The sequence below is a fragment of the Pseudophryne corroboree genome, chromosome 4 (genome assembly GCF_028390025.1).
Source record: "Pseudophryne corroboree isolate aPseCor3 chromosome 4, aPseCor3.hap2, whole genome shotgun sequence".
Taxonomy (NCBI): Eukaryota; Metazoa; Chordata; class Amphibia; order Anura; family Myobatrachidae; genus Pseudophryne; species Pseudophryne corroboree.
In genome coordinates, this window is record NC_086447.1 from 736,942,971 (window position 1) to 736,962,092 (window position 19,122).

A 19,122-nucleotide genomic window follows, 5' to 3' on the forward strand; every position below is an offset into this window, starting at 1 on the left:
TCGGGTCCATAAAGAAACCTTTATACGTGTGAATCCCTCCGTATTAGACGTGAGTACGGTACGAACCATCTTGTTGAACCATACAATCCAGAACCACCGAAATTTAGGACATACTACACAATATTGCTCTTCCACTGTTTTTGAGGAACATTTGGCGAAATTGAAGGGGATTCATCGGAGTCAGAAAGGAAGAAAAGAAGAGGAGAAGATGATTGGACAACGATCTACTCTCCACTATTTTGACTGACGTATTTTTCAAAAAACTTTCTACATTTAAGTGGATCATTACAAGCTGTGCGCATTGAGAATTAGATTTGGGTGGGGTGTGTTCAAGCTGAAATCTAAATTGCGGTGTAAAAATAAAGCAGCCGGTATTTACCCTGCACAGAAACAATATAACCCACCCAAATCTAACTCTCTCTGCACGTTATATTTGCCCCACCTGCAGTGCACATTGTTTTGCCCATTAGAGAAAGATTATGCTTTTGCGATCAGGTCTGAATTAGGCCCATAGATTGTAAGCTTGCGAGCAGGGCCTTCCTACCTCTATGACTGTCTGTTATTACCCAGTTTTGTTCTTTCATTGTTGTTTCCAGTTGAAAAGTGCAACGCATACTTGCCTACTCTTCCGGAACAGCCGGGAGGCTCCCGAAAATGGGGTGGCGCTCCTGGCCTCCTGGAAAAGTGGGTAAGTCTCCCGCCTAGGTGTCATGCACTCTCAACCTACTGCATATACAAGCTTACCCTTCCGCAGTTGTCGCTGTCAGGGGGTCCGATGACGCGAATTGCATCATCGTGGCCCTGCCGCCTACCTTGTAATGCCAGTAACCTCGGCATAATATTTAGGGCTTGTGGGGTCACAATGACTTTGCCACACTGTCCTGCCCCCAGTTCCGCCCCTGTTCGGCATTACATAGTTTGCCACTCTCCCTCCATGCTGTGCCACTCCCCCCGCTGTGCTGACCTGGCTGCTCCCTCCCAGAGGGGGCAGCCAGAATGTCGGTATGTATGGCGCAACAGAGTATGCTGCACCATATATTTGCCTGTGCTGCCCCCTTTCACTGGAATGAGCTTCCTCGCTCTGTTATACTCTTACTGACCTTGCAAAGCTTCAGACGTGCACTGAAAACCCACATTTTTCAAAGCATACCCTTCCGCAAAACCTAGTCTCAAGGCCACTCTCCCAACCCCCCTGCCTCATTCTTTGGCCATCTCTGCCTGGCATACTTCCTGCCATCAGGCCACCTTCCGCTTGCTCACGCCTCATGTCAGATGTCTGCATACCCTCCAACACTGCCCTGCCGAAAACCGGAACAAAATCGGAAAATGGGCGTGGTCATGGGTAAAGACGGCATGGCAAACCGGTGCTCCCATAGGCTTCCATTGTAATTGTAACTGAAAACCGGTACAAGGACCCTTTTGGCCGGTACAGACCATCAAAAAACGGTACCTTACTCTCCAACTGTACCTTTTTGGCCTGTATGTGTCTGCCTCCCTCTAGATTGTAAGCTCCTTGGAGCAGGGCCCTCTTCCCTCCTGTTCTCACAGCCCTCTTCTCTCGCACTTCAATTACAACTCTTTCCTACTCAGCGACCATCTATACCCGCATCTCCTCTCATCTCTAGCTAGTAGTATGACAATTACACCTTTGCTTACTTACATCTCAGCTGTGTTGTGTAATGAGAATTGTGGTGCTAATTGTTACCTGTGCTGTTTTTAAGTTTTTCTGTTACTGTCATGTTAAATTCTGTGTACCCTGTATTATCGTAATGTGTGCCGTATGTACGGTGCTGCGAACCACTTAAGGTGCCTTATAAATAAAATGTAATAATAATATAAGAAACTGTCAATAATATATAGTGTGCGAGTGTCAAGAGATGATACACACGGTTAGTTGCGGTTACATATTAACTTAATCGGTATGGACTTAAAATCTCCCAATCTTAAATCAACTAACAAATCACACCCCAACCCCCCTAATCTCCAATACTATTCCTACTTCACATACCTCCCTCCTCTCACACTCTTCACTACCCCCTTTCATTCCCTTTTTTATGTCTGCTTGTTTTTGACCCTATCCTTAAATCAGTGCCATATGCTTGTTTAAATTATTTAAACCAATGCTTCTTAATGCCAGCTACAAAATGAGAACATGTGGCATGAAATATCTTTACTGTTAATATATTTAAATGTCTTAATTTCAACAAATGAAAAGTTATTAAAAGAATGATTAGTGATTGAATTGTTCATCCAGTAACTAAAAATGTGTATGTCTGTGTTGCCTGCAATTCTGTCCCAAGGCGTTCGGTATGATTGCCTGGCGGCTGGGATGCCGGCAATCACTATACCGATGCCGGCATCCCGATCTTTGAAATTCCGAGAGGGTTGAGTTAAGTATGTTCCCCCATGTCCCCTACCCCATATCCATCCTTTTCTGCAGCCTAAACCTAACCTCCCCCCTTAGTGCCTAACCGTAGCCTTCCCCCGGTGGTATCTAAACCTAACCCTAACCCTTCCCCGCAGCCTAACCCTAACCCTCCCCATTAGTGCCTAACACATTACCTCCCCCCAGTGGTGCCTAACGCCTCCTCTCCGCAGGCTAACCCTAACCCCCACCGAGTGGTGTCTACAACTAACCTCACCCCCCCCCCCCCCCCCAACACCGTCCACTACACTTACGGTCGAGATATCGGCTGTCGGGATTCCAGTATCGGTCTCCTGACCCTGTTGGAATTCCGGCGTCGGCATTCTGATGAATGTCGGCATTCTGACGTCGGGAATCCGACTACCAGGATCCTGACAGCCAGCATCTTAACCGCATCATGTACCAAGCTTGCATACCTTGATATATACTATGGCAATTATTGCGATTGGTCTTTTAAATGTTATATGTTTTTACATACAGTAGGCCTGTCATATGACAAGGGGGAAAGCCAATTAGCCGCCCTGTTTGCCATGCAGGGTATACTGTAGCTCCGTATTTCACTTCCGGACCTATTCGATAAAACCTTTTCCCTGTGTGGCAAACACAGGGTTAACACGCACTAAACCATACATTCCTCATAAAATGTGGAATGTATGGGTTTTTCCATATATATATAGAACGTGAAAAATATTGAATTCTAAATGGAATTTGTGGCATATAGTGATCTACATATACTATTTTTGTTTTTTCATCAGTGATATGAGAAAGGCAGAAAGACAAAAGTGAGAGTTTTCCTGATGCATTCCAACTTCAAACAAGCTGGTTCCAAAAGAGGGGGGTTTATTACATTGCTTCCAGGAGGGGGGAGAAGAATGTGCAGTCACTCAGCAAAGAAGTGCTGGGCTTTAAGTAAGGTAAAAGTGAATTACATTTTTTGCAGCACAGTACTAAAATAGAGGGGTATTATTATACACGTCAGGAAACACTGGTTTAAAGCCAAGCCTGGAATCCTCAAACACCAGTGCCTGTAGAAAAGAAAATAAACAGAAAAGTACCCAGTTCCTCAGCCCTCCCCCATCTGCAAACTCCACCTCTCCCACTGCTGAAGCTGGTGAGCAGCAACCTTCTCAGGCACTAGTGAGGACTGGCTGCAGTGGGCACGTCACAGGCTCTGCAGTGTACACAGCAGCACTGACTGGACCTGTGTCATTGTCTGGACCCAGTCACTGGGATAATATGGAAAGCAGAGACTGCCTACTGCAAGGAGCATGCTGATATTCTGCTACGTAGCTGGCAGTGGATTTGTCTGCAGGAGTTATGCAGTGTGTGGTGTGATAACCTGTACCATTGTAGCTAACCTGCACTAGTTCGGTCTGACCTGGTCAGCAGCCACCGTCATCTACGTCAGGTGTACTCTTATTCTGCAGTTGGTGTTTATATACATTAACTTTTTTGTTTGTAGATGTGCTGTTGTTGTAGGATTGTCAGCATTTGCTTGTAGTCAGATATTGTCATGAAATAGCTACTTTTCTGCACCGTAATGGTATTTGTTCTGTAGGTTTTTAAAAAAATTTTTATTGTAGTTTGTTACAGTGTAGCTGTTGACTGCAGAATTAATTGCTGTGTTGTTATCAGTAGGTTTTCATTGTGGTGCTGATCTGTGTGTGTGTGAGTTGTGCCTCTGCTGTGATGTTGTAGTGCCCATCTGGTTGTGTAACACTGTCTCCTGGATTGGGAGCTGGTGTCCCCTGGGTCTATGGAAGAGATGCACACAGAACTATGGAGGCATCTTCTCATCCTGCTGGTGCACCCCATGTTATTTGGAGGAGGTAAGTGTAATATTTGCACATATTTTATAACAGAGGTTGGAAAACTGTGACTGGAGTGTCAAACTACAAATTCCAGCATGACTTACCCGTGAGAATCTTGTGCCTAGCTAATCTTGAAGTTCCAGAACTCTTGGAGAGCCACATGTTGCATAGCTTGATGTATAAGAGGGGATATTTATTCCAGATGTGTTTCATGTTCAGAGTACTAGACGTCCTGTAGTCGGATACTGTGATTGGCATTGCTGTGATAGGTATCAGGATCGGATTGGAAACACTGATGTAAGTGCAGTGCAATGCGAACAATATGTGATTGTTAGTATAGGATAAGAGCTGCTCACTGTGTTCTGCATGAATCTGTGTACATCAGCTTTCATATGTGTAGGTTCTCTGAGCCTTTAGTAGCAGTGTTTTGTCTTTCTATCCTAAGGGGGTATTCAATTATCGATGATATGCAGCTGCAATGTGTGGCTACACATATCAATAATTTTGGTACCCAAATAACGCTATAGGGTGCAGGTAATATTATTATTATTATTATTATTATTATTATTATTATTATTACAAGTATTATTTACATTTACTTATATATACCACCAGCATTTTCCGCGCCACTTTACAATTGGCAGCAAAATAGTAATTAAACAAGATTGCGTAATAACAGACAGAGAGAAAAGAGGGGCCTGCTCGCAAGCTTACACTTTAGTAGGGAAATATCTGTGATGTTAGTGGTCACAAGGTGGCTGGGGAACAGTTGGAACGCCACCACCTCTCACCCAATGACAAAAGTTTAATTGATCCCTAAGATTATGTACAGCATGGGAGCTAATGGTATTTAAATGATTGTGGATGCTTACTTCGCCTTCCCCTATATGACTAAAAATACCATGCACAGATACAGCTAGTTTATGAGGCAGCACAAATATTGGGGGTGCTCAAGGATCCACAGAGCTGGCTCCTGTGATATAAATGGGGTCTCCTATTAGCCTGGGGAAGGGGGGGGGGGGGTATCCAATTAAACCCAACTTTTTAAATCTGAAAAACTTGTTTCTCTAACGTCCTAGAGGATGCTGGGACTCCGTAAGGACCATGGGGGATAGACGGGCTCCGCAGGAGATAGGGCACTTTAAGAAAGCTTTGGATTCTGGGTGTGCACTGGCTCCTCCCTCTATGCCCCTCCTCCAGACCTCAGTTTTTACACTGTGCCCAGAGGAAATGGGTGCACTGCAGGGAGCTCCCCTGAGTTCTCTGCCTAGAATGCATTTTTGTTTGGATTTTTTCTCTATTTTTTACAGGGAGCACTGCTGGCAACAGGCTCCCTGCATCAAGGGACTGAGGAAAGAGGGGCAGACCTACTTAAATGATAGGCTCTGCTTCCTTGGCTACTGGACACCATCAGCTCCAGAGGGGGTGAACACAGGTTCGTCCTGGGCGTTTACTCCCAGAGCCGCGCCGCCGTTCTCCTCACAGAGCCAGAAGAAAAGAAGTCAGAAGACGTCTCAGGCGGCAGAAGCCTTCAGAGCTTCACTGAGGTAACGCACAGCATTGCAGCTGTGCGTCATTGCTCCACACACCTCACACACTCCGGTCACTGTAAGGGTGCAGGGCGCAGGGGGGGCGCACTGGGCAGCAATATAAACACATCTCTTATGGCAAAAGACTATATACATGTACAGGTGGGCACTGTACATGTATATAAAAGAGCCCCCGCCATTTTTTAATAACTTTGAGCGGGACAGAAGCCTGCCGCCGAGGGGGCGGGGCTTCTCCCTCAGCACTCACCAGCGCCATTTTCTCTCCACAGCACCGCTGAGAGGAAGCTCCCCGGACTCTCCCCTGCTTTACACACAGTGAAAGGGGGTTTTGAAGGAGAGGGGGGGGGGGGGGGCACATAATTGGCGCTTTATTACTACACAGCGCTACTGGGGAAAAGCATTCTGTGTTTCTTTCCAGGGGTATAGCGCTTGGGTGTGTGCTGGCATACTCTCTCTCTGTCTCCCCAAAGGGCCTTAAAGGGGATACTGTCTTCAGAAAAGAGTTTCCCTGTGTGGGTGAAGTGTGTCGGTACGCGTGTGTCGACATGTTTGACGAGGAAGGCTCGCTTCATGTGGAGGGGAAGTGCTTGAATGTCAGGTCACCGTCGGCAACGCCGACACCGGACTGGGTGGATATGCTGAATGTCTTAAATGCAAATGTAAATTTACTGCATAAAAGGTTAGACAAGGCTGAAGCTAGGGATCAGTCAGGTAGCCAGACCATGCCTGTCCCTGTGGCGCCAGAACCTTCGGGGTCTCAAAAGCGCACCATATCCCAGGTCGATGACACAGATACCGACACAGATACTGACTCTAGTGTCGACTATGAAGATGCACAATTACAGCCGAAGGTGGCAAAAGGTATTCGGTACATGATTATTGCCATTAAAGAGGTTTTGCATATCACTGAGGAACCCCCTGTCCCTAACACGAGGGTACACATGTATAAAGGGAAAAAGCCTGAGGTCACTTTTCCGTCCTCATTTGAGCTAAGCGAATTGTGCGAAAAGGCTTGGGAATCTCCAGATAGGAGACTACAAGTTCCCAAAAGGATTCTTATGGTGTATCCCTTTCCACAAAAGGATAGGATACGATGGGAATCTTCGCCTAAAGTAGACAAGGCGCTGACACGCTTATCCAAGAAGGTGGCACTACCTTCTCAGGATACAGCTTCCCTCAAGGATCCTGCTGATCGCAAGCAGGAAATTACCATGAAGCACATTTACACACATTCAGGTACTATTGTTAGACCGGCTATGGCGTCGGCCTGGGTTTGTAGTGCTGTCGTGGCATGGGCAGATTCCTTATCTACGGAGCTTGACACCTTAGATAGGGATGCCATTTTAATGACCATAGAGCATATCAGAGATGCTGCCTTGTATATGAGAGATGCTCAGAGAGACATTTGTTTATTAAGCTCCAGAATAAACGCTATGTCTATTTCTGCTAGGCGACTCTTGTGGACCCGACAGTGGACGGGAGACGCCGACTCAAAGCGGCATATGAAGTCATTGCCTTACAAGGGGGAGGAGTTGTTTGGAGACGGCCTCTCGGACCTTGTCTCTACTGCTACGGCCGGTAAATCGAATTTTTTACCTTATGTTCCCCCGCAGCATGCTAAGAAGGTACCCCATTATCAGATGCTGTCCTTTCGTTCAAATAAGAGCAAGAAGGTACGGGGATCGTCCTTCCTTGCCAGAGGAAAAGGCAAGGGAAAAAAGCTGCACGCAGCTAGTCCCCAGGAGCAGAAGTCCTCCCCTGCATCTGCAAAGTCCACCGCATGACGCTGGGGCTTCCCGGGGGGAGGCAGATCAAGTGGGAGCACGTCTTCGATTTTTCAGCCACGTCTGGGTTCACTCGCAGGTGGATCCCTGGGCATTAGAGATTGTTTCTCAGGGATACAGACTGGAATTCGAAGACATGCCTCCTCGCCGGTTTTTCAAATCGGCTCTGCCGACTTCCCCGTCAGAGAGGGAGCTAGTGTTAGCTGCTATCCAAAAATTGTATATTCAACAGGTTATAGTCAAAGTTCCTCATCTCCAACAAGGAGAGGGATATTACTTAACCCTGTTTGTGGTCCCGAAACCGGACGGTTCGGTCAGACCCATTTTAAATCTAAAATCCCTGAACCTGTACTTGAAGAGATTCAAGTTCAAAATGGAATCACTCAGGGCGGTCATCGCCAGCCTGGAGGGGGGGGATTGGATGGTGTCCCTGGACATAAAGGATGCATACCTTCATGTTCCGATTTTCCCCCCTCACCAGGTGTTCCTGAGATTTTCAGTACAGGACTGTCACTACCAATTTCAGACGTTGCCGTTTGGGCTTTCCACGGCCCCGAGAATTTTCACCAAGGTAATGGCGGAAATGATGGTGCTCCTGCGCAAGCAGGGTGTCACAATTATCCCATACTTGGACGGTCTCCTCATAAAGGCGAGATCTCGGGAGAAGTTGCTGGACAGCGTGCTCTGTCCATGAATACATTGCAAATGCACGGCTGGATTCTCAATATACCAAAGTCCCAGCTAGTCCCTGCAACGCGTCTGACCTTTCTGGGCCTGATTCTAGACACAGATCAGAAGAGGGTTTTTCTTCCGATGGAAAAGGTTCAGGAGCTCATAGCCCTGGTCAGGAACCTATTGAAGCCAAAAAAGGTTTCAGTGCATCATTGCACACGGGTTCTGGGGAAGATGGTGGCTTCATACGAGGCCATCCCCTTCGGCAGGTTCCATGCGAGAACCTTTCAATGGGACCTATTGGACAAATGGTCCGGGTCCCATTTACAAATGCATCAAAGGATCACCCTGTCTCCCAGGACCAGGGTATCTCTCCTGTGGTGGCTGCACAGTGCTCACCTACTAGAGGGTCGCAGGTTCGGCATTCAGGACTGGGTCCTGGTGACCACGGACGCAAGCCTCCGAGGCTGGGGAGCGGTCACGCTATGAAGAAATTTCCAAGGTCTCTGGTCAAATCTAGAGACTTGTCTCCACATCAACGTCCTGGAGTTGAGGGCCATATACAACGCCCTACGTCAGGCGGAGGAATTGCTTCGGCACAAACCGGTTCTGATTCAGTCAGACAATGTCACGGCAGTGGCTCATGTAAACCGCCAAGGCGGAACAAGGAGCAGAGTGGCCATGGCAGAAGCGACCAGGATTCTACGCTGGGCGGAAGGCCATGTAAGCGCACTATCAGCAGTGTTCATCCCGGGGGTGGACAACTGGGAGGCGGACTTCCTCAGCAGGCACGACCTGCATCCGGGAGAGTGGGGACTTCATCAAGAAGTCTTCGCACAGATCACGGGTCGGTGGGGACTGCCTCAGATAGACATGATGGCATCCCATCTCAACAAAAAGCTAAAGCGGTATTGCGCCAGGTCAAGGGACCCTCAGGAGGTAGCGGTAGACGCTCTGGTGACACCTTGGGTGTTCAGATCGGTCTATGTGTTTCCTCCTCTACCTCTCATACCCAAGGTGTTGAGAATAATAAGAATAAGCAGGGTCAGAACAATCCTCATTGTTCCAGATTGGCCACGGAGGACTTGGTATCCGGAGCTGCAAGAGTTGCTCACAGAAGATCCGTGGCCTCTTCCTCTAAGGCAGGACCTGCTGCAGCAGGGGCCCTGTCTGTTCCAAGACTTACCGCGGCTGCGTTTGATGGCATGCCGGTTGAACGCCGGATCCTAGCGGAAAAAGGGATTCCGGAAGAGGTCATTCCTACCCTGATCAAGGCTAGGAAGGACGTGACATCGAAACATTATCACCGTATATGGCGAAAATATGTTTCTTGGTGTGAGGCCAGAGCTGCTTCTACGGAGGAGTTCCATTTGGGCCGTCTACTTCACTTCCTTTAGACAGGAGTGAATTTGCAAGTCCCCTTGGTTTGAACCACTCAAAACAGTGGAGTTGAAATACCTCACTTGGAAAGTGGTCATGTTGTTGGCATTAGCTTCGGCAAGGCGTGTTTCAGAATTGGCGGCTTTATCACATAAAAGCCCATACCTGTTTTTTTACGTGGATAGGGCGGAGTTGAGGACTCGTCCTCAATTTCTGCCAAAAGTGGTCTCATCTTTTCATATGAACCAACCTATTGTCGTGCCTGTGGCTTCACGGGACTTGGAGGATTCCGAGTCCCTGGATGTGGTCAGGGCTTTGAAGATTTATGTGACCAGAACAGTTAGGATCAGGAAGACTGAGGCTCTGTTTGTTCTGTATGCGGCCAACAAGGTTGGCGCTCCTGCTTCAAAACAGACTATTGCTCGCTGGATCTGTAACACGATTCAGCAGGCGCATTCTACGGCAGGATTGCCATTGCCTAAATCGGTTAAGGCCCATTCCACTAGGAAGGTGGGCTCTACTTGGGCGGCTGCCCGAGGGGTCTCAGCATTACAGTTGTGCCGAGCAGCTACTTAGTCGGGGTCAAACACCTTTGCGAAGTTCTATAAGTTTGATACCCTGGCTGAGGAGGACCTCCTGTTTGCTCAATCGGTGCTGCAGAGTCATCCGCACTCTCCCGCCCGTTTGGGAGCTTTGGTATAATCCCCATGGTCCTTACGGAGTCCCAGCATCCTCTAGGACGTTAGAGAAAATAAGATTTTACTTACCGGGTAATCTATTTCTCGTAGTCCGTAGAGGATGCTGGGCGCCCGTCCCAAGTGCGGACGTCTTCTGCATGACTTGTACATAGTTATTGCTTACATAAGGGTTATGTTATAGTTTTATCGGTTGGACCGAGGCTATGTTGTTGTTCATACTGTAAACTGGGTAGTTTATCACAAGTTATACGGTGTGATTGGTGTGGCTGGTATGAATCTCGCCCTTAGATTTACAAAAATCCTTCCTCGTACTGTCCATCTCCTCTGGGCACAGTTTCCCTAACTGAGGTCTGGAGGAGGGGCATAGAGGGAGGAGCCAGTGCACACCCAGAATCCAAAGCTTTCTTAAAGTGCCCTATCTCCTGCGGAGCCCGTCTATTCCCCATGGTCCTTACGGAGTCCCAGCATCCTCTACGGACTACGAGAAATAGATTTACCGGTAAGTAAAATCTTATTTTTTCTTTGTGGACCTATGTATCTTCGGCGATCGGGGAAAAAAGGCTTCATATTGCGGATTTGGTTTCGCCTGTCAATCCCCAATAAGTGCCTGCATTGGGGCTAACTGGATATCCCCGGGTGAGGTAATTAGCCATGGTAATTTACTAGTAGGATACCACACAGAGTGTGTTGCACAATATCTTTAGTGTGAGTCTGTTATATCTAAATATTGTAATATCATTAGACAGTATACTGTTATTAAAAAAGTATAATATTCTTACATTTAAAACATGGTTTTATACAGTAGGATTTCAACAGTTCTAATAACGTCTTTTCACTGATTTTTTTATTTATTTATAATTTTATTGCTATATGTTTTCTTTTCATGCTCAATATTATTAAAGCAGCACTGTTACTGCACTATGGAGAATTGTCTTTATCCCATAGAAGAAAGCCATATGCAGCTCTTTATTTACCACTTCAAATAAATTGGCAAAATATTTCCATGTTTTACTTTGACAGAGAATAATTGAGCAGCATCAAATTTATCTGACAGATATTGCTATTTTGTTCTTAACTTTGTGCCTGGCCTTTTAAATGACTTATGTAAATATAAGAATTGGAAACTCTGAGATCTTAAAACTGATTAAGTTGGGGGCTGATATTTGTACTAGAGGATGCAATCCTTGTTAAACTTTTTTCATAGGTATTTTAATTATTAATATAATATTTTTTTCTGATGCATTACTTTTTAGTAATTGAAGTATATTACAATTCAGGCAGGTATAGTAGAGGGTTACAGAGTACCAAGTCGAGCAGGGAACAGGCATGCCTGAAACAAGTGCCTATCATAATGGCATAAAGTAATCGATAAAGTGATGCTCTTCCAACTCCTGGGTTATGTCACACGTTTTAGACACTACCAGTTTTATAATGTGAATGTAAGTTGATTAATTAGATCTTTGTCCTGTCTCCTATAAATGTAATTACAAAATTAATATTTTTTTCTGATTTTATTTTGAAACTTTTGAACGCTCTGGTACATACAGATCAGTGGCATCATAAGTAAAGTCTGGACTTCAGAGCTTCTATCTCAGCCTTTCCGTGTTCTGTGAAAGGAAGATCCTTTTTTTGAAGGAGGAGAGTCTCCTCTATTATTTTAAATGTAGAGATAAAATAGTACAACTTTAAAAAATAATTACTAGCCTCAACCCAAAAATCTAAACGCTGACACGTTTGACTTGTCATAAATCTCAATTTGTACTGATGTGGATAAATTTGTTGTTACCGTTAGAGCTCATTGAAAGTTACTTTATTCCTCCTGGAAACTGATGAAATTAAACCTATAGTCTAATGTATACCTTCATGCCATTACTATGCCATAGAATAAAGGAAATAAACTGTGTAAATGACCTGGACAGATTTGTTGGTGACCTTTAAAGATAATAATTGGATTACAGTAATATTTCACACTAATCGCTGTCTTGAATTAGCATCACGCCAATCTTCTAATCAGTCATTCAGCCTAATTAAATTGAGAAAGTAGTCACTCTGTTGTTTGGTATCACAGTGTGTACCACAGTAAAGGTGGGCCTTAAAATGCAAAGGGGAGAATTGTGCGAGGTGATCAGAAAGAAAATAATAAGCAAGTTAAACAGAAGGGAAATGAGAATGATAGAAAAGGAGTCAAGGAAACCTTCAAAGAAATACAAGCTGAACTCCAAGGTCAAGGTTCATTAGTGTTTGATTGCACCATCTGAATCTTTTCAGTAGACTTTCCTTTGGAGCTTTTAAGTCACTTCAGCTCTATGTTCAAGGCAAAAAAATAAGATTTTAAAGTAAAGAACACCATATCTACTGTGCAATACCTACTGTGAAACATAGAGTTTTGAGGCTGCTTTTCTGCATCTGGTGCTTTGAATGAATCTGTGCAGGGCACAATAAAATATCAATACTATTAAGGCTTTCTGGACTAAAACATACTGCCCAGTGTCAAAGCTCTGTTTCAGTCGCTGGTCATGTGTCCTCCAACAGGATAATGACCCAAAAGACAGCTAAATGCACCCAAGAATGGATATGATCAAAACATTGGAGTGTTCTGAAATGGCCTTCTATGAGTCCTGATCTAAATCCTATAGAGCAGGGCTGGCCAAACCGGTCCTCGAGATCTACCAACAGTTCATGTTTTCCAGGCCTCCTGGAGATCTGTAGAATTGTCAGTTAGGAATGAATGCAGCACATCTTAATTAGTAATGACTACACCTGTGCACTAGCTAGGTGGTCCGGAAAATGTGAACTGTTGGTAGATCTTGAGGACTGGTTTGGCCAGCCCTGCTATAGAGAATATATGGAAAGAGCTGAAACATGCAGTCTGGAGAAGGCACCCATCAAACCTGAGACAGCTGGAGCAGTTTGCTAAGGAAGAGTGGGCCAAGCTACCTGTTCACAGGTTCAGAAGTCTAATTGAAAGCTACAGAAATCACATGATTGCTTCTAAAAGTTGTACAATAAAATATTATGTTAAGGGTCACATAATGTTTTTCTATTCCATTTTAATTTGTTTTATCATTTCTCTATCGTCCTAGTGGATGCTGGGGTTCCTGAAAGGACCATGGGGAATAGCGGCTCCGCAGGAGACAGGGCACAAAAAGTAAAGCTTTAGGATCAGGTGGTGTGCACTGGCTCCTCCCCCTATGACCCTCCTCCAAGCCTCAGTTAGGTTTTTGTGCCCGGCCGAGAAGGGTGCAATCTAGGTGGCTCTCCTAAAGAGCTGCTTAGAAAAGTTTAGCTTAGGTTTTTTATTTTACAGTGAGTCCTGCTGGCAACAGGATCACTGCATCGAGGGACTTAGGGGGGAAGAAGTGAACTCACCTGCGTGCAGGATGGATTGGCTTCTTTGGCTACTGGACATTAGCTCCAGAGGGACGATCACAGGTACAGCCTGGATGGTCACCGGAGCCTCGCCGCCGGCCCCCTTGCAGATGCTGAAAAGAGAAGAAGGTCCAGAATCGGCGGCAGAAGACTCCTCAGTCTTCTTAAGGTAGCGCACAGCACTGCAGCTGTGCGCCATTGCTCTCAGCACACTTCACACGGCGGTCACTGAGGGTGCAGGGCGCTGGGGGGGGGCGCCCTGGGCAGCAATGAAAATCTTTTTTTTGGCAAAAAATACCTCACATATAGCCTCCGGGGCTATATGGAGATATTTAACCCCTGCCAGAATCCATTTTTAAGCGGGAGACGAGCCCGCCGAAAAGGGGGCGGGGCCTATCTCCTCAGCACACAGCGCCATTTCCTCACACAGTTCCGCTGGTCAGGAAGGCTCCCAGGCTCTCCCCTGCACTGCACTACAGAAACAGGGTTAAATCAAGAGAGGGGGGGCAAAATTTGGCGAAATTGTGATTTTATAAAAGCAGCTATAAGGGAGCACTTATTATAAGGCTATCCCTGTAAAATATAGCGCTTTGGTGTGTGCTGGCAAACTCTCCCTCTGTCTCCCCAAGGGGCTAGTGGGGTCCTGTCCTCTATCAGAGCATTCCCTGTGTGTGTGTGCTATATGTCGGTACGTGTGTGTCGACATGTATGAGGACGATGTTGGTGAGGAGGCGGAGCAAATTGCCTGTAATGGTGATGTCACTCTCTAGGGAGTCGACACCGGAATGGATGGCTTATTTATGGAAATTACGTGACAATGTCAACACGCTGCAAGCCGGTTGACGACATGAGAGGGCCGGCGAACAAATTAGTATCTGTCCAGGCATCTCAAACACCGTCAGGGGCTGTAAAATGCCCATTTACCTCAGTCGGTCGACACAGACCCAGACACGGACACTGATTTCAGTGTCGACGGTGAAGAAACAAACGTATTTTCTTTTAGGGCCACACGTTAAGGGCAATGAAGGAGGTGTTACATATTTCTGATACTCCAAGTACCACAAAAAAGGGTATTATGTGTGAGGTAAAAAAACTACCTGTAGTTTTTCCTGAATCAGATAAATTAAATGAAGTGTGTGATGATGCGTGGGTTTCCCCCGATAGAAAATTATTGGCGGTATACCCTTTCCCGCCAGAAGTTAAGGCGCGGTGGGAAACACCCCTCAGGGTGGATAAGGCGCTCACACGCTTATCAGAACAAGTGGCGGTACCATCTACGGATAGGGCCGTACTTAAGGAGCCAGCTGATAGGAGGCTGAAAAATATCCTAAAAAGTATACACACACATGCTGGTGTTATACTGCGACCAGCGATCGCCTCAGCCTGGATGTGCAGAGCTGAGGTGGCTTGGTCGGATTCCCTGACTAAAAATATTGATACCTTTGACAGGGACAGTATTTTATTGACTATAGAGCATTTAAAGGATGCATTTCTATATATGCGAGATGCGCAGAGGGATATTTGCACTCTGGCATCAAGAGTAAATGCGATGTCCATATCTGCAAGAAGATGTTTATGGACACGACAGTGGTCAGGTGATGCAGATTCCAAACGGCACAAAGATGTATTGCCGTATAAAGGGGAGGAGTTATTTGGGGTCGGTCCATGGGACCTGGTGGCCAGGGCAACTGCTGGAAAATCCACCGTTTTTTACCCTAAGTCACATCTCTGCAGAAAAAGACACCGTCTTTTCAGCCTCAGTCCTTTCGTCCCTATAAGAGTCATATCTGCCCAGGGATAGAGGAAAGGGAAGAAGACTGCAGCAGGCAGCCCATTCCCAGGAACAGAAGCCCTCCACCGCTTCTACCAAGTTCTCAGCATGACGCTGGGACCGTACAGGACCCCTGGATCCTACAAGTAGTATCCAAGGGGTACAGATTGGAATGTCGAGAGGTTTCCCCCCTCGCAGGTTCCTGTAGTCTGCTGTACCAATGTCTCCCTCCGACAGGGAGGCAGTATTGAAAACAATTCACAAGCTGTATTCCCAGCAGGTGATAATAAATTTACCCCTCCGACAACAAGGAAAGGGGTATTACTCCACACTATATGGTGGTACTGAAGGCTAGGTGAGACCTATTCTAAATCTGAAAAATTTGAACACTTACAAGGGTTCAAATCCAGATGGAGTCACTCAGAGCAGTGATAGCAAAGAACAAGGGGACTATATGGTGTCCCGGGACATCAGGGATGCTTACCTCCATGTCCCAAAATTTGCCTTTTCTCACCAAGGGTACCTCAGGTTCGTGGTACAGAACTGTCACTATCAGTTTCAAGACGATGTCGTTGGATTGTCCAAGGCACCCCGGGTCCTTACCAAGGTAATGACCGAAAGGAGGATTCGTCTTCAAAGAAAATGGACGACCTCCTGATAAGAACAAGGTCCAGAGAATAGTTGGAGGTCGGAGTAGCACTATCTCAAGTAGTTCTACGACAGCACGGGTGGATTCTAAATATTCCAAAACCGCAGTTGTTCCGACGACACGTCTGCTGGTCCTAGGGATGATTCTGGACACAGTCCAGGAAAAGGTGTTTCTCCCAGAGGAGAAAGCCAGGGAGTTATCCGAGCTAATCGGGATCCTCCTAAAACCAGGAAAAGTGTCAGTGCATCATTGCACAAGAGTCCTGGTAAAAATGGTGGCTTATTACGAAGCGCTTCCATTCGGCAGATTTCACGCAAGAACTCTTCAGTGGGATCTGCTGGACAAATGGTCCGGATCGCATCTTCAGATGCATCAGCGGATAACCCTATATCCAAGGACAAGGGTGTCTCTCCTGTGGTGATTACAGAGTGCTCATCTTCTAGAGGGCCGCAGATTCGGCATTCAGGATTGGATGCTCGTGACCACGGAGGCCAGCCTGAGAGGCTGGGGAGCAGTCACACAAGGAGTGTGATCAAGTCTGGAGAATTCTCTCCACATAAATATACTGGAGCTAAGAACAAATTTATAATGCTCTAAGCTTAGCAAGACCTCTGCTTCAAGGTCAGCCGGTATTGATCCAGTGGGATAACATCACGGCAGTCGCCCACGTAAACAGAAAGGGCGGCACAAGAAGCAGGAGGGCAGTGACAAAACTGCAAGGATTTTTCGCTAGGCGGAAAATCATGTGATAGCACTGTCAGCAGTGTTCATTCCGGGAGTGGACGACTGGGAAGCAGACTTCCTCAGCAGGCACGACCTCCACCCGGGAGAGTGGGAACTTCATCGGGAAGTTTTCTGCATGATTGTGAACCGTTGGGAAAGACCAAAGGTGGACATGATGGCGTCCCGCCCAAACAAAAAAATGGGACAGGTATTGCGCCAGGTCACGAGACCTTCAAGCGATAGCTGTGGACGTCCTGGTAACACCGTGGGTGTAACAGTCGGTGTATGTGTTCCCTTCTCTGCTTCTCATAACCAAGGTATTGAGAATTCTAAGACATAGAGGAGTAAGAACTATACTCGTGGCTCCGGATTGGCCAAGAGGGACTTGGTAACCGGAACTTCAAGAGATGCTCACAGAGGACTAATGGCCTCGGGAGCTAAGAAGGGATTTGCTTTCAGCAAGTACCATGTCTGTTCCAAGAGGAACCGTGGCATCGGCCTTTAAGAAAGGACCTGCTCCAGCAGGGACCTTGTCTGTTCCAAGACTTACCGCGACTGCGTTTGACGGCATGGCGGTTTGAACGCCGGATCCTAAGGGAAAAGGCATTCCGGAAGAGGTCATACCTACCCTGGTCAAAGCCAGGAAGGAGGTGACCGCACAACGTTATCACCACATGTGGTAAAAATATGTTGCGTGGGTGAGGCCAGGAGGGCCCCACGAAAAAATTTCAACTAGGTCGATTTCTGCACTTCCTGCAAACAGGAGTGTCTATGAGCCTCAAATTGGGGTCCATTAAGGTTCAAGTTTCGGCCCTATAGATTTTCTTCCAGAAAGAATTGGCTTCAGTTCCTGAAGTCCAGACGTTGTCAAGGGAGTATTGCATATACAGCCCTTGTGTGCCTCCAGTGGCACCGTGGGATCTCAACGTAGTGTTGGGATTCCTCAAATCATATTGGTTTGAACCACTCAAATCTGTGGATTTGAAATATCTCACATGGAAAGTGACCATGCTGTTGGCCCTGGCCTCGGCCAGGCGATTGTCAAAATTGGCGGTTTTGTCTTACAAAAGCCCATATTTGATTTTCCATTCGGACAGGGCAGAACTGCGGACTCGTCCCCAGTTTCTTCCTAAGGTGGTGTCAGCGTTTCACCTGAAACAACCTATTGTGGTGCCTGCGGCTACTAGGGACTTGGAGGACTCCAAGTTGCTAGACGTTGTCAGGGCCCTGAAAATATATATATATATATAATTCCAGGACGGCTGGAGTCAGAAAGTCTGACTTGCTGTTTATATTGTAGGCACCCAAAAAGCTGGGTGCTCCTGCTTCTAAGCAGACTATTGCTCGTTGGATTTGTAGTACAATTCAGCTTGCACATTCTGTGGCAGGCCTGCCACAGCCAAAATCTGTAAATGCCCATTCCACAAGGAAGGTGGGCTCATCTTGGGCGGCTGCCCGAGGGGTCTCGGCTTTACAACTTTGCCGAGCAGCTACTTGGTCAGGGGCAAACACGTTTGCTAAATTCTACAAATTTGATACCCTGGCTAAGGAGGACCAGGAGTTCTCTCATTCGGTGCTGCAGAGTCATCCGCACTCTCCCGCCCGTTTGGGAGCTTTGGTATAATCCCCATGGTCCTTTCAGGAACCCCAGCATCCACTAGGACGATAGAGAAAATAAGAATTTACTTACCGATAATTCTATTTCTCGGAGTCCGTAGTGGATGCTGGGCGCCCATCCCAAGTGCGGATTATCTGCAATACTTGTACATAGTTACAAAAATCGGGTTATTATTGTTGTGAGCCATCTTTTCAGAGGCTCCGCTGTTATCATACTGTTAACTGGGTTCAGATCACAGGTTGTACAGTGTGATTGGTGTGGCTGGTATGAGTCTTACCCGGGATTCAAAATCCTTCCTTATTGTGTACGCTCGTCCGGGCACAGTATCCTAACTGAGGCTTGGAGGAGGGTCATAGGGGGAGGAGCCAGTGCACACCACCTGATCCTAAAGCTTTACTTTTTGTGCCCTGTCTCCTGCGGAGCCGCTATTCCCCATGGTCCTTTCAGGAACCCCAGCATCCACTACGGACTCCGAGAAATAGAATTATCGGTAAGTAAATTCTTATTTTAAAATATGTGATATCAAAAATCAAGTGCAAAGTCTGATTTCTATTACATATGGAAAGAACAATGACGTGTGCCAATGGGTTCACTACGATATGCCGGCGGCCGGGCTCCCGGCGACCAGCATACCGGCGCCGGGAGCCCGACCGCCGGCTTACCGACAGTGTG

The 19,122-nt window shown here is 46.6% G+C and overlaps 1 protein-coding gene across 1 annotated transcript in view; it reads left to right on the forward strand.

Annotated features, from left to right (window-relative positions):
* Window positions 1-3,523: 3,523 nt before the first annotated feature.
* Window positions 3,524-19,122, forward strand: part of MERTK (MER proto-oncogene, tyrosine kinase) — a 236,034-nt gene continuing 220,435 nt past the window's right edge. The window contains exon 1 of the mRNA XM_063918101.1: window positions 3,524-4,254. Within this exon, the coding sequence (XP_063774171.1) occupies window positions 4,182-4,254 (73 nt within the window). The 5' untranslated portion in view covers window positions 3,524-4,181. The remainder of the gene's footprint in view (window positions 4,255-19,122) is intronic.